Genomic DNA, 14821 nt, shown 5'->3' with positions numbered 1-14821 from the left:
GTTGATTTTTATAAGAAAATTTCTCCATTTAATCAAAACATTAAAGCTCAATATAGCTGCATGTTTTTCCAAATTGAATAATTTTTTAAAAATATATTGACATTCTAGATGCAATTAATTAACTAATACCATACCTACTCAGCAAGTTTTTACCCGTGCAATTAATGTATGCATGGGTTAAAATCTAGTAAAATCTTGAACTTGAAGAAGAGCCTCCACCAATATTGAACATATGAAACCTTTTCTTTGTTACAATATACATACGTCCATCCAAGAAAAGCAACAGCTAAAAGTTGAACCCATGTGTTATAATATTTCGATTTACAATTTGACCTTTTGATGCTTGGCCAAAACAGATGAGCATCTAATCCACGTATAATTTTCCTAAAACCAAAAAAAAAAAAAAAACAAACACCTTGTTTATCCACCTACAATCTTAATTTATTCGATGTTCTGCTGGCTAGTAAATGATTTGGAGCATCCCTCTTTTTCATACCACCAACAATTGAGATCTCCAAATTAATTTCTCTACTCAAAGAATTGCACGTCTTTTAATGGTAGAATACGAATTTCTAAGAAGTTTTGCAACATGAATCCAAAACAAGGAAATCTCAAATGTTCTCGATTTGGAAATCCTCTGATTTTGGCTTCATGTACCAAAAGTTGCACTTGGAAGATTGGCAGAGGAAGGATGAATTTAATTGACTGAGTTGCGGTGAATTCATTTTAAAGATTCGATCTAAAAGTCAAAACCTTATATGTCAATCAAGACATAAACTATAAAATTGCAAAACAGTGGAAACTGGACCAGATTAATCTTTTACGCCTTCCTTCAACCAGATTAAATACATGGAAACTGGACAGCCGCAAAAGCATGAAACCGTTGTGCTTCTGAAAATTAAGCAACCGCAGCAAGGCCTTTGAATTCTTTTCAACTCATTCTCTCGAGATCCTGTTGATTAGTGGCGGAGCTTAGACCCTAGGGTAAGGAGGGTAGATTTTTAATATTACATGAAATGAAGTAATAATAGTATGGTTAAAATCAATGGATGTTTTTGTTTCTCTTTTTAAGGTTTAATATAGGTTATGAAGTTAAATTTAGATGTGAAAATTATTCTCTCCATTTGGATTTGAAAACTTTGAAAGAATTTATTCTTAAAATAACTTCCATAATTAATTTTAAAGAGACCCAAAATTCACGTAGATGGTAATAATTATGAATTTTTAATTGTTTAGGGGGTCAATATAAATAGAAAAAAGGATGCATTAAATTTTAATGGGGTCAAATAAGAAGTAATTTTTATAGTTTTTTAAAATTTCTAAACCTGAAAGTTGATTTTCTCAAATTTAAGTGGGGGCAATTATCCACACTTAGATACATGTGGCTCCGCCCATGCCTTTGATTATTATTATTTTTTAAATTTCCTTCTTATTTTCATCACTTAGTTTTACTACAATTAATACTTCTATTCCTTTTGGCATTTCTGCTTCTTCCTTCTCTATAATACTTTTTTTTTTCAAAAAAAAAAAACTTTGGGGATGGTGGAAATGCCAACAAAGATTGTGATACAGGTTACATAGGCTTTTCTAATATGGACTAATTCAATGGACTCATGGGAAATCAGCAAAGAATGAGGTAATTTTCAACGGGCTTCGAGTTTTCAGATCTAAATGTACTGGGCTCAAACCGAACAGCTCAGGCCTGAAAAGTAACATGATGTCTCATGTCATTCCTATTCACCTTTTTAAAAAAAAAAAAAATAATTACAGAATACAGATATAATAATAAAATTTAATCCTTCAAGTTCAATCTGCTACAACTGATTGTTTGCGTTGTAATAATTTTGTTCCATCAAAGCTTGAGTTGGATTTTTAGGAATCTAAGTTTTGGAATGACAAAAGTGCAACGCATGAATTTTTCGCATTTTATTTTCTTGCACAGAATCAAAGCATGCAATTCCAATGGATGTAGGAATGTTTGCTAGCTAAAGTATCTTTAATCTTCGTGATCACGGAAGCCTACAATTTAAAATCCATCCCTTAGTTCCTTGTCATTTCTTTTTGGTCTTGTTCTGGATGAAGTATCACCAAAGAAACGTCTTCCCTTTGCTTATGCAGAATAGTATTGAAGTCTTCAGAAAACGAAAATGAGAAGAAGTAAAAAGACTTTTTCAAGTTCACACAAACAAATTATATTAACCTTCACCAGCAAGCAATTTTGACTAATTGGTGACACAGGAATATTTTTTGATCATATCTTTACCAGGGCCTCCGATTGCCCCATCTCGCGAAGTTCAAAAGAAATTTCGGTCAGCCCAAGATTTTATTGTGGTCTCTTTTCTCTAGTTGGATACAGTTTAGGTATGTTACAGGAAGGTGCCGGGGAAAAGAATCGAAGCTGGTAATATTTTAAGCGGCGAGGAAGTTGATTGAAGCCATTCTTTTTTTTTTTTTTCGAGACGTTTGTATAACCTATTCTATTCTATATTTGAAACCATTCGAAATGTTATTTTTCAGATGATCAATCTCTTTCTCCCTTTTGACAAAAGAAAAAAAAATCTCTGTCTCCCTATCCTTGCTTTCTTTTTTTTTTTTTTCAAATAAAATAGGGGTCAATATTATTAATAAGTTAGTTAGATACCGTCCAATATGATTTGTCTAACAGAAAAAACTGCACTAATGACAAAAAATTTATAGAACATGTTACGGATATATCTAATTTGAAAATTTATTATATTTAACAAAATTACAAAATAAGAAAGATTATATTATAAATCACAAACCATCAAATCCGACAAATTGCGCATGAGCTGCTTCATAAGTATTTGTGCATGTTTATTCCCTCACATGAAAACTGAGGATTGGTCCACTGACTAGGAAAGGATTCTTGAAGTTTTTTCCACTGTTAGGTTCAAAATTCAAATATTGTGTTTGATAATTGGAGGTGGGAAGGGTGTGAGAAGAGATGGGAGAGTAGAAAAAAAAAACTCGAAAAAAGAGCCAAGTTTTAGTTTTTGGAGTTTGGGCCTTCCATTTTCCTCTAATAAAAAAATGGACCATCCAAATGAACCTGAAAAGTGTTACTAAAAATCTTTCCCATGAAGGTTGGTGGCGTGGAGTTAGTGTAATCCCAGAGAGCTTGTAAAGAGCACAATGATTCAAATCCATTTCCAAATACTACCATACAACCTTCCAAGTATAAGCATTTTTTTGAGATTTTTTTTTTAAAAATTTTCCCTTATATCACGATTACCGTTGAGTGCAGGGAAGATGTCCATGAAATCACACCAGAAGCATATTCCACTTAAAATGAATGACAAATTCAAACGAGTACTTTTCCAGCAATCAATTTAAAAGAACTCAAGCCGGCTACTTTTCTTGTTGTCTACACCCTGGTATCAGGTATCATCCTTGAAGTTAGCTAATTTGCAGCACAAGCATCTTACTGGATACCTATTCATGTACTCGGAGAAACCGTAGCTACTGGAGCCATCAAAATCAAAGACCAAGGCTATGTATATAAAGCTATGCAAATCGAGGAGAACATTCCCTGATCATTCTCTATTTCTCTATACCTTATCAAGTTAATAGAATATTCGCTTCAAGTGGAATGGCTCAAGACGAGAAATCCACGATTTTAGAGAATGTTTGGGCTAATTATATAGCCAAGAGTGAGTTAGAAAATGCACACCAAAATCCAGTTGAATCTTCCCAAACATGGCATGATTTGCCTGGACTAAATTCCAGAGACGGATCACTACTAGAAAGGCTTCCAAGTTTAGGCAGGTTTATATCCATGGGAGCCGAAGCATGGGAGCAACTTCTAGATGGAGCTAATCTTCCAAACAATACAGAGTCATCAAGGACTGTTCATTCACAAGAAACATGCAGTAGCAAGAAGATGGATTCGGGAGCTGATGAAATAAAGGTCAAGAAGGTTGTTACAAGACATTATCGCGGGGTGAGAAGGCGGCCATGGGGCAAATATGCAGCTGAAATAAGAGATTCATCAAGAAAAGGAGCTAGACTATGGCTTGGGACTTTTGGAACAGCAGAAGAAGCAGCTATGGCTTATGACAAGGCTGCACTGAAAATCAGAGGTCCCAAGGCATATCTTAACTTCCCACTTGAAACAGTTGCGGAAGCCATGGGAACGTGTAAGTCTATTCCACAAGATTACATGGATTCATCAGCAACTTCTTGTCAGACTAATGATACTACTACAAGTGCTTCAGTTACTTGTGGTGAAATCATGTCTAATTCTAGAAAAAGGGTCTTAAGAGAATGGGACAAAACTGAGGACTCTTTCATCAACAATGCTCAATCTGCAAAGATTTCAGCGGAATATTGGGAAGAAGCTCCTATGAGTGACATCAACTTATTACAGTTTCCAAATCTTGAAAGCGAATATTTAGAAAATTTGTTCTCCTTACCGTAACTGGTTAAGTAGCACTGGCAATACAAATGCAGTGTGAAGATTTCATGTTGTTACAACAATATGTACCTTATTTGTACATCACCGTAATTTCTACGCGCCAGAGTGTGGAAAAGCTGTGTACTTACTTATAGACTATCATATTGAATCATTTGAATCATCCTTAATCAAAAAGCAGCAGAGTTCATGGTAGAGATTTGAAGAATCTCGAGATTGATATGGGATATCATTCTCATCTCTTTCCTTGGGTGAATTGTGGTTTGTCCTCTTAAATTATGTTGGATCCAAGATTGTTTCTTTGGACAACCAATTGCATCCTTTGACAATTATATATTCTTCGATTCTTTCTTTTTTTTTCTTTTTGGGTCTACAGAGAGACTAGTCTAGCTTGGCTAACACCCATTACATCATGGCTTAGGAAAGATCTTAAGGATGATGGGGGTTCTTCAAGCTTCCTCCATCCCCGGCATAAGTCCAGGCTGATTTTCGCTAGATGGTCAGCGCAGCAATTCCTGTCTCCACGTGTGCTTCAGTTGACAATCCCCTTCTCTGTTCTTGGCACCTCTTATCCTTTGGATTAGATTAAAGTGAGGGCCATCTTGGGAGCATTTTTGCACCAGCTGCAGTCCCATCCGTGAATCTGATTCTAAGATCACTTTCCTCAATCCCAGCTCCCATGCTAGCTCAAGTCCAAAAGCCATAGCCCAGAGTTATGCTACACAACCCTTACATTCTTCAATTCAATCAAAGGGCAAATTACACTTTATCCCTTTGAACATGAAAATTTTCACGTAACCCTCGTGTCGTTTTAAAAACTATACACAACTCCTGCATAATTTGGATTAAGAGTCAAAGACCGAACTTGCCCTCTACTACTAAATTACCAAAAATATTTGATGTCAAAATCAAAATTATTTATTAATCATAGGAGATTATGTATAAATTTAAAAAAACTATAAGATAATTATATGAGAAAGTAATAAACCACCCGCCCAGGGGGGGGGGTTAAAGTGTAGTCTATAGTACATTATACACCTTGGCAACTTTAGCTATTTCAACTTCTAAAAGTGGGTAATGTTGACATTTTAGCTTATTTTGTTACAAAGTAGAATTTTTGTCATTTTGACATTTTAATTCAAATCATGAGAATGTTATGTATAATTTTTAAAATCATAAAACGATTGTATAAAACTGTTTTAAATCACAAGAGGGTAAAGTATAATTTACCCTGAATCAAATAACTGCAGATTGCACAACTTAAGTAGAATTTAAAACGAGATCACGTGGAGGGAGAGGGCTAGTGCGAGTTTACTAAAAATGCGAACTTTATTTGTCGTACTAAATATCTTATACACGTCAAACACAGGTTTCAGTTTTATATTTTTGATGGAGACTGTATAATGTAAACTAATAAATTCTACACATATTTGAGTCAATATTTTTTTGTTGGGTAATACATCAATTTTTACATAGGCAATTCACAAAATTACACGAGATCAGTACACAGACCGACGCTAAATTGTACCTATCCTGTTCTATAATGCCAGTCTCGCGAGATTCAGAGTTTTGTTACAATGTCAAACTTAAACAGTTATGAGTAATTTCTTATGGTCAAGTATGAATATCAAGCATTTAGCCCAAGAAGATACATCTTTTATACCCGAACTCTAGAAAATTGGGTTTATACTCCCACTCAGAAGACATCAGTAGCTTAGGCTCTATGCTTGTGGAATGTTGATTTGTTTTGTCTAGAAATGAAGTTAGTGATAGAGCTGACCCTATTAGCAATTATGAGCTAAGCATATTTTTGGATGAAGAGTGGCTTAACCCTTAGTGTCATAGTGCACTTGTATAGCTCTAAGCCTCTTACTGAACTTTTGCCCACTAAATATATAGTTGATACACAGTATTAATAAAATCACTTATTGTTTCAGAACAAAAAAAAAAAAAAAAATTACACCCGAAACTCTAGAAACTGATTCCAAGACAGTGCAAGCTGGAGTAGGGGGTTCGTCAGCGCTTCTGTCACTCAGTTCTAGAATTTCTCGGGGTTTTGGTCAGCCACGGTCTTGTGCCTCCATTTTCAGCGGTCTCACACGGATGCTTGTTATCGAATGCGGCAGTTGTTTTGTTGGTAAAGTTACGCTACGCGCGCCAGTAGACTTTGCACTCCCAAGTAGTAAATAGTGATGCGGTATTCCGGTGCTGGTGCAACCAGTGAGGACGGATTATTTTTCTTTACAAAAGAACGTGTGATGACTGTATTAATGAATGATTTGTAAAAATTTTTAAAAGTGATCCATAATTTTAGTAACATATCTTGATCCGTGGTGTTAATTGGAGTGGAATCCATTCAAATTTTTATTTATATAAAAAAATGTGATATTGTGGTTATAAATATTAAAGGGTTGAGCAATTCGTACCATGTGCATAATTCATGATGTGATTACTTGCTAGTTTTCCTATTACATTTTGTTAAGCAAAGGAAAGGTCAAATTTGAGAAGCGGAGGGGAAGAGAGATTTGAATTCAGGATTTTTAATTCTTATTACCTCAATTTTAATTATTAAATTAAGGTCTGCTTGATCTAATTTCCTCACTACATATTAATTATTACTAGATGACTTTCATTTGGTCCAAATTTTGGTTAAAATTTTATGAATTTCTATAACATTAGGGCCACCTTGGAAAAGAATGTACAAGATGAATCTTGATATGTAGGAATTGTGCCACGTGGATGCGTGCTCTGCCTACCTATGGAACCAGAAAAGTGTAAACGGGAGGGAAGTCTTGGATCCTAATTTTTCATACGGTTGATACAACGCTCAAAGCAATAGATCATTTAGTACGATCTAATCACTGTTAAGCTAAAGGCCAAAAGTCAAAAACTTTGTAGAGGCACAACTTTTCGATTGGTCGACTAGTGATGACAAAAAATATTTGGTAGAGCTTTTCTCCATGAAACTTTCGTAATATTAAGAAATTAGCCCCTGGACTTTTTAACCATTTTCTATGGTTCTCGAGAAACTTGATCGAGCAATTTAAACTCGTACAAAGTACAAGCACCGAGCCAGCTAATGCGGGTGATTCAATTCTTTTAGCTGAACATAATGAACATATTTGCTGGAGAGTTGCAGGACCAAAGTATTTACTAGGATAGAGATTAAATCTCAAGAAAATTTAAGGAAGAGAAAATGGCTAGAGAATTCTGACGCAGATTGAAAAAACACAGCTATAATACATCATAGTTTCCTAAGAAGTGGAATAAAATTCAATCTCCTGTCTTTAAACATTTTGGAACACCGAGAAATTTGCCGCTGTGTATTCTTCAGACTCTGCATTCGACAAATCCCCAGCTGCATTCTCTGATTCAAATGAAGCCAATCCCAGCCCCGTCCCAGACGAAACTTCAGTGGAGCTACTACTTGAATTTGATTCCTGTCGATCTAGGTTCAGCTTTGCATGATGATTATGATGAACTCTTTGCCTCAATATCGATGATTCAGATGCTGTTACTATTTCCGAAGGAAAGTTAAGCAGAGCTTTAGCACCGCGCATCCTGAATGCAGCTCTATCATAAGCTAAAGCAGCTTCTTCTGCAGTTTGAAAGGTTCCAAGCCAAACTCTAGTACCATTTCTCGTCGAATCGCGAATTTCTGCTGCGTATTTTCCCCATGGCCGACGCCTAACACCCCTGTAATGCTTCTTGCCTGTGGCATGAGATGGCTGATGAAGCATCTTATTCACAGAAGCTTGGTTTCTTGAAGAGGGGAAATTTGAGGGTGAAATGGCATTTGCTTCAGTCAGAACTTCATATAGTACCATCTCTTGTGAGTCATTCTCGTTAAGAGGTAATTCTGCCTGTGGATATGGAACCATGGCCTGCCCTGCCTTCCCTTGCTGCTGATCAACAATACAATGCTAATTTCTAGAGGAAATTGACCAGTGAAAGTTGCAAAATTGAAATTCTAAAACCTTGGGAAGGTTGAGCCATCTATTTATGTTGAGGATTACCAGAGTTTTTTACTGTGGGGTCATGGAATTTATTATTGAGGGATCGGAAGGTACTAGGAAATAGGGGGAAATGTGGTTTTGATTTTGATGGAATTTTGGTTTGACTGGATGGTGGAATATTAGAACATGAGAAGATTGGTCCTCCGATTCTTCTCCATTTCACAACTTTATCCACGACATTAATGGTGATTGTTCGTGAATATTATAAGATTTGGCTGCAATAGTTTAGAATATCCTATTCTCTTATCAATAATATCTAGACTTCCATCAATTTGAAGGACAATAGTCAAAAGATCGAAGAAATTTTGGTTCTTTTCATTAAATTTTAGGGTAAAACGTATTTCACTCCAATGTGATTTAGCAATTTTTAGTATAACCGTCTATAGTTTTAAAAGTTATATATAACATCTCATAGTTTGGACTAAAGTATCAAAGTGACGAAAATGATCCTTTATAATGGAACCCCTAAAAATGTCGAAATTATTCTTGTTTAAAAATTGAAATAGTTGAAGTCACCAAAATATATAAACATAATATGCACGATATTTTAATTCCGTATAATTTTATGTTTTACCATATGACACCCCTCTTATAGTTTAGTACTTTACCACATATCCCCCTTATGTTTCTAAAATATATACATAAACCCCCCTCCCCCGGTAGTTAACAAATAATTTTCAACTTTACACAAGTGTATTTTTGACATTTTAGTCGACTCCATTATAGAATGCAAATTCCGTCATTTTGATATTTTAATTCAAACTATGAAAGGTTATGTATACCTTTTGAAATCATAGGAAAGTTATATGAAAAAATGCCAAACCATAGCGAGATAAATTATGTTATACCCTAAATTTTACAACTCGAATAAGCATAAGGATTGGCTCCACCTTAAATTTATGGCTGGCTTTCACAGATGTGCTTCTTCTAAATAGGTTCTTCTTAATTACCATATGTTTTTTAGGGAAGGCATGATTAAAATAAAGAGAGATTACCGTATGATTTTTTTTTTTCAGGGTAGATTAGCGTATGATTAAAGGAATTCGATTATTGCTAGTTAGGTGTCACAGTGTGAACATAACAAAAAAGTATAAGCTAAAAGTCCTCTGCTGATAGACCAAGAGAGAGCCAGACTTAGCTCCCAATTGGCTCCATGCTTCTAGTATTCTACCATATCAACCGTGAAAACAAATGTGGGTAGGCGACAATTTGTCCATTTGGCCAGGGTATGGAAATTCAATCGTAGTTGGTAGAAGCCCGGATTGTAGATCTTCTTTATTCTAATTCCCCTGCTCGTTCGTCTATCAAAATCCAGTTGAATTGACCTCAGTTAAATTACCCATAATCCAATTCCAATATGGCAACTGTTTATACTTCTAGCTCGTAAATGTCAAAGCTTCAAATCCTTCTAAATTTTCATGCTTTAATAGAAACTCCACAAATTTTTGGTATGCGAAATATTCATATATTGAATTCAACGTTAACTCAATCGTTTGCCAGACCTAACTAGGGTTTCTATAATCATCAGATCGAATCGTACGGTGTAATTTTACATTACTAACGCAGCAGTAAGTGTAGGTATTAACACAACAATTATACACAAAAACACAAAAAAATTTAACGTTTCTTGAAAATTGTGTCCAACGGTCAATTTTATCATATTCAACATCAAACTAAATCCATCCCTATTGTTATCTGCATTACATAATCAAAACTGTGATGGCAGAAGCCGCAAATTCCGAAAGACTGGTGGGAAAAGAAGCAAACTGAAACTCGAGGAAAAGGACATGGGCTCTAGCTTCACCTAATATTTCTTTATGCTGCCATCATCGTGCTCATCATCAATGGACTTAGTTGTCAATTAGACCCTTCTTCAACGAAGGACCCGTGCGTGGAATATGCGTTCACATCGATGGTGACCTCAACTGGGACAGGATCAGGTAGATGAACAGATCAGATCTTCATATATTTCTTCCACTTCTGGGGCCCTAAGAATATATGAATCCAATTTCTATACGTATTACTCCTTGACTCTTCAAAAGGTGACATGACACATTTTTTATAGTGGTTCATGAATCCCAAAGGGAAATGACAACTGGGGAAGGCTAAAAAAAAATTAAGTAAATAAAGACAAATTTCCGTCTTTGAATGCTACAAGTTTTAAGGTTCAACCAACGAAAATGTGTCGATTCTTGAGTATTCATTCCCCAACAAGAAAAAGATATATTTCACGTGGTTTGAACAAATCTGTTTGGTTGGACCAAACACAGACAGCAAATCGTTTGGTTAAAGCTGCATCAAAAAGAACAAAAAAAAACTACGTTGGATGTGGAAAATCATATTGTCATACTAGTCAAAGGCAAAAGGAAGCAAACCATGAAAGTAATAAGTTCTTTCTTTGTTTCTTTCTTTCTTTCTTTTTAAAGTGGTGGAAAAAGATTTAGTGTAGAGGGGCACGAGAGATGTTGTTATAGTTGCACGTGGGAATGGGATATGATTAATTTTAAGTGCCTTGCGTCATCCATTTCAAAGTAATGTATTTTAGTTCGACTGTATTGGAGGAGGTTTGAATTGAATTTGACTATAAGATAGAAGGAATTATAAATACGGGTTTCTGAATTCGACTATATTAATTGGAGTACTAATGATATTCATATTTCATGCACTAAGATTTCACATAGGAATTGCACGGAAGAAATTGGAAGTTAACCTGTTTAAAAAGTTGTTTGCCATATTAATTTCGTTTCCAAAATAGTATTCCCATTTATCTAATTTCAAATCATAGTCCATTTCTAATAGTTTTTTTTGTGTCACCTAGACTTCTTATTGGTCATAGCTGAGGTGGAATCTATCTTTGTAGCCTAAATTCCACCTCGGTCTTTGTCTGTTGACTCATGCTATTGCTGTAAGAAAGGCACTAGTGCCACTTTAACTAATTAAAACTTGCTAGACTAATTAAATAGTTGCGTGTAAGTTAGTGATCTAAATTTCAAAGAATCTTCAATATAGTTGAACATTCAGAGATGAAACTTATATCTTGTGTGTATGACTTGACTATCACAGAACTTATCCATATAACATCAAGTAAAATAAGAAAATATTTCTTAATTGAATTGTTATATGAACTTGTTAAAGAAAAAAAAAAGTGAGTTTGGTTCCTCACAGACAAATATCATTTTTTGAATCTAACACAATAAAGAAAATGAAGAAAAAGTGGGAGTGAGGAGAAAATAAGAAGTTGGGATGGAAGACAAGAGTAAGCCAGAACATTAGAATAGAAATATGATTTCGAATAATGTTAATTTTCAAAACAAGATTATTTTAGCAAAAAAAAAAAAAAAAAGTCCAAGTTACACTCTATATTTTATTAGATTTTCTGCTAAGATGCCAATTAGCATCACAATTATTCTATTTATATATATGAAAAAATAATTTATATTTATATTAGTTTGTATAGTAATTGATAATAATGGGATTTGTATAGTAATTGAGAATAATGGAAGTGGCAGATCCAAACTTGAGGCTACCAACCTGGTCCGTGCCCATTATTCACAAAAGCCCGTCTTGGATAAGTAAGGCCCTCAATATTTTTGGAAGTCCAACAGAGGAAAGACACAGTAATGGGCTTCTGAGACATCATGAAATGGGCAAGTACAAAAGTTTGCGCCGATGAACCAAAGATGTAGAAAAGAAACATCGCAGTAATTGTGCTGGTTTTACCGAAAATGATTGTATAGGAAACACGAACAAAGTTTCAACAATGGATTTTTAAAGCAACATATTTCATGTAAAAAAATCTATATATTTCATGCGTCAAAGAAATTCGTTTCCGGGCTGAGAAAAGAAGAAATCTGACGTAATTATTCATTGTTGTTTCTTGGTGGGATCCTCCATCAGTTTCGGAGCGATATGACTCTACCGATTATCTGCAATAATGTGAAACAACCAACTCAGCAAGGATAGCATGGAAAAAGTATAATTTAAGTATGATCGTAGGCTTATCTTTTTCCACAAGCTGTAAGTTGTCTTACAAGCCGTGAACTTTGTAAAGCTTGGTACGTAGTAAAGCTTAAGAGCCTAGGTTGTTTTTTTACGGATTGTTTTTTGTTTGTGGAGTTTACAGTAATACATTTCAAAAAATCTAATTCATACAATTTTAAATACACATAATAAAATTAAAAATTTAAAAAAATAAAATAATTCCTATCACCACCACCACCAATCCCCTACCCCCTCTTCTCTTCTCCTTCTTCCTTTTCTTCCTCTTCTTTTTCCTTTTTTGTTCTCCGTCTCTTCTCTTCCATTCCCTTCCCCCCATTGGTCTCTCCTTCCCCTCCTTTGGGAGCTTCAATTGTGATCAGAGAGGTTGCAATCTAAGATCTAGTTGGGACTAGAGTGAGCTAAATTTATGAGTTCAATGAATTTTCTTATAAATTAAAAGACTTATTGACTATACTAAAAAAATCAAATACGACTGTTTAACTTAGTGTCAATCTTTCATCAAATTATAAACATTAATTTTATTCTAGCTATATGTGTATCATCAAAATTTTGTCCAACACAAGTTAGTTAGAGAATGGTGCGATAAAAAATCACATATTCTCAATGGTCAATGGACTTGGAAATGAAAAAGGAAATAATACCTAATTCATAAGTAGGATTACAGAGCTGGGATTTCACAAATACAACATAAATGTAAGTTATTATCCATTAATGCCTTAGATTTTAAGAAACCACGTGTGTGTCTATTTTTTAGGGGTGAAGGTACCTAAAATTTAGGTTTCGTTAGAAGGTTAATGAAATTGTTTAATTATATTAAAATACAACAAAAAAAAAAGGTCAGAAAATGTCTGTAACTCTCAAACTACTACTTTGCTATTGCTTTCCTGTATAAGTAGATTAGGATTCACCTGCATAGACAAAAGTTTAACAAGCTCAAGACATTTTGTTAATGGGAACAAGGTAGGTCTAGACTAGGGAAAGGGGTAGACAGTTAATTTGTTTTGTCCTATTATAGCTCATTCGTGTAAATTTTACAGAATTTAGTGTTATTTTTGCAAAGATTTGGTGTATTTCCATCCATATAGTGTACATAAACAAAATTTATGGTTACAATATAATTTTGTGAGAGTTTATAGCAAATCTTGTAATAATTATGCCGAGCAATTCATAACCAGAATACAACTCAACAGAACATGCCAGAGTACATTAAGTCTTTTATTGTACTTTTATCTCAAAACACCACGGAATTCTAAACACTTCTAGATCAACCTCTAAAAGACGCACCCTAGATAAACACAAAACAACATGCTTTTAACCCGTTTTCTTGATTATTGTAATTAACGTAATATTAGAAAAGTAATCTGTTAGAGAAGAAGAGTCACAAGATTAGTCTGTCAAAACACTAATGTCTAGTTATTCACTATGCAAAACTAAACCTTCAAGATTTATGGCTTAATTAAATTACTAACAAGCTCGAAGAAGGGATTCTTTTGTTGTAGATAGTAGCATTGGGCATGGTTTTGGTCTAGAGACAAATTTTTTTCTGCTCAGACTGAATAGCAAAATATAGTCGGCTAATAGTATTGCCTATGTATTTTGAGGGTTGTTATTGTTAGCTCAAAAAGTAGAGCAACCTTTCAATAGTGAACGCAAAATCGAGATGGAAAAAACAAACGGTGATCAAACAAATAGTGGAATAAATCCCATGATTAATTGTTTGTTATAAATCCCATGATTACGAATAGGTGATGAAAGACTAAAAGCTCAAAAATTAAAAGAATTTAAGATTACCTGGAGTGTTTCTCTGACCAGAATTGATGAATTGAAGCTGTTGAGGACTAGGGTATCCAAACAAAGGCATCACTTGATTGCTACTTCGCCTATCAATGGAAGGATGAGTAGTAGAATAGTGACTATACAATCCATTGGCCAAAGAATAACCTGCTCTACTGCTTTGACCCGCATGATGGCTTCCCATATTGGCTAGCACTGCTTGTGCATGATTTACATCGTAGTATGGTGCAGCAGCAGCAATAGGTAAAACTTCTCTTCCACGTTGATCTTGTAAAAATCTTGCCGCAGAAACTTGAGCAGCATTAGTTATTCCTGGTTCTAGTGATAAACTTCCACTTCCATGGTAATAATTCATCACGTTTCCAGCCCCAGGCTGGAGGGCTAGCACCCCAGCGTTATTACTACAGTTCTCTGTTGGAGACTGTTGCATTGATCTGAGACCTTCCTTCAGGGATCTATTCTCTTCTTGCAACTTCTGATTCTGTTCGAACAGTTTCTGGTTCTTCTCGATGATCAGTAGGTTCTGTTCTTCCAAACTTTTGTACATACCTAAAGGTCCATGCACCTTATCCTTCTT

General features: G+C 34.8%; 2 protein-coding genes across 2 annotated transcripts; one reads left to right on the top strand and one right to left on the bottom strand.

Moving 5' to 3' along the window:
* The first annotated feature begins 3409 nt into the window (after positions 1-3409).
* On the top strand, positions 3410-4629 carry LOC113729618 (ethylene-responsive transcription factor ERF091-like). Its single transcript, XM_027253887.2, has one exon. It carries the CDS (start codon positions 3611-3613, stop codon positions 4436-4438), a length of 828 nt encoding a protein of 275 aa, XP_027109688.1. The 5' UTR covers positions 3410-3610; the 3' UTR covers positions 4439-4629.
* Positions 4630-7565: 2936 nt separating this feature from the next.
* On the bottom strand, positions 7566-8597 carry LOC113731016 (pathogenesis-related genes transcriptional activator PTI5-like). The gene has a single exon (XM_027256049.2). It carries the CDS (start codon positions 8311-8313, stop codon positions 7720-7722), a length of 594 nt encoding a protein of 197 aa, XP_027111850.1. The 5' UTR covers positions 8314-8597; the 3' UTR covers positions 7566-7719.
* Positions 8598-14821: the final 6224 nt, after the last annotated feature.

Source organism: Coffea arabica, chromosome 2e, assembly GCF_036785885.1.
Source record: "Coffea arabica cultivar ET-39 chromosome 2e, Coffea Arabica ET-39 HiFi, whole genome shotgun sequence".
NCBI classification, from domain to species: domain Eukaryota; kingdom Viridiplantae; phylum Streptophyta; class Magnoliopsida; order Gentianales; family Rubiaceae; genus Coffea; species Coffea arabica.
This window is presented reverse-complemented; position numbering and strand designations above follow the sequence as displayed.

Coding starts and splice junctions, on each gene's coding strand:
- LOC113729618 (XM_027253887.2), top strand. CDS start 3,611: ATGGCTCAAGACGAGAAATCCACGATTTTAGAGAATGTTTGGGCTAAT.
- LOC113731016 (XM_027256049.2), bottom strand. CDS start 8,313: ATGGTTCCATATCCACAGGCAGAATTACCTCTTAACGAGAATGACTCA.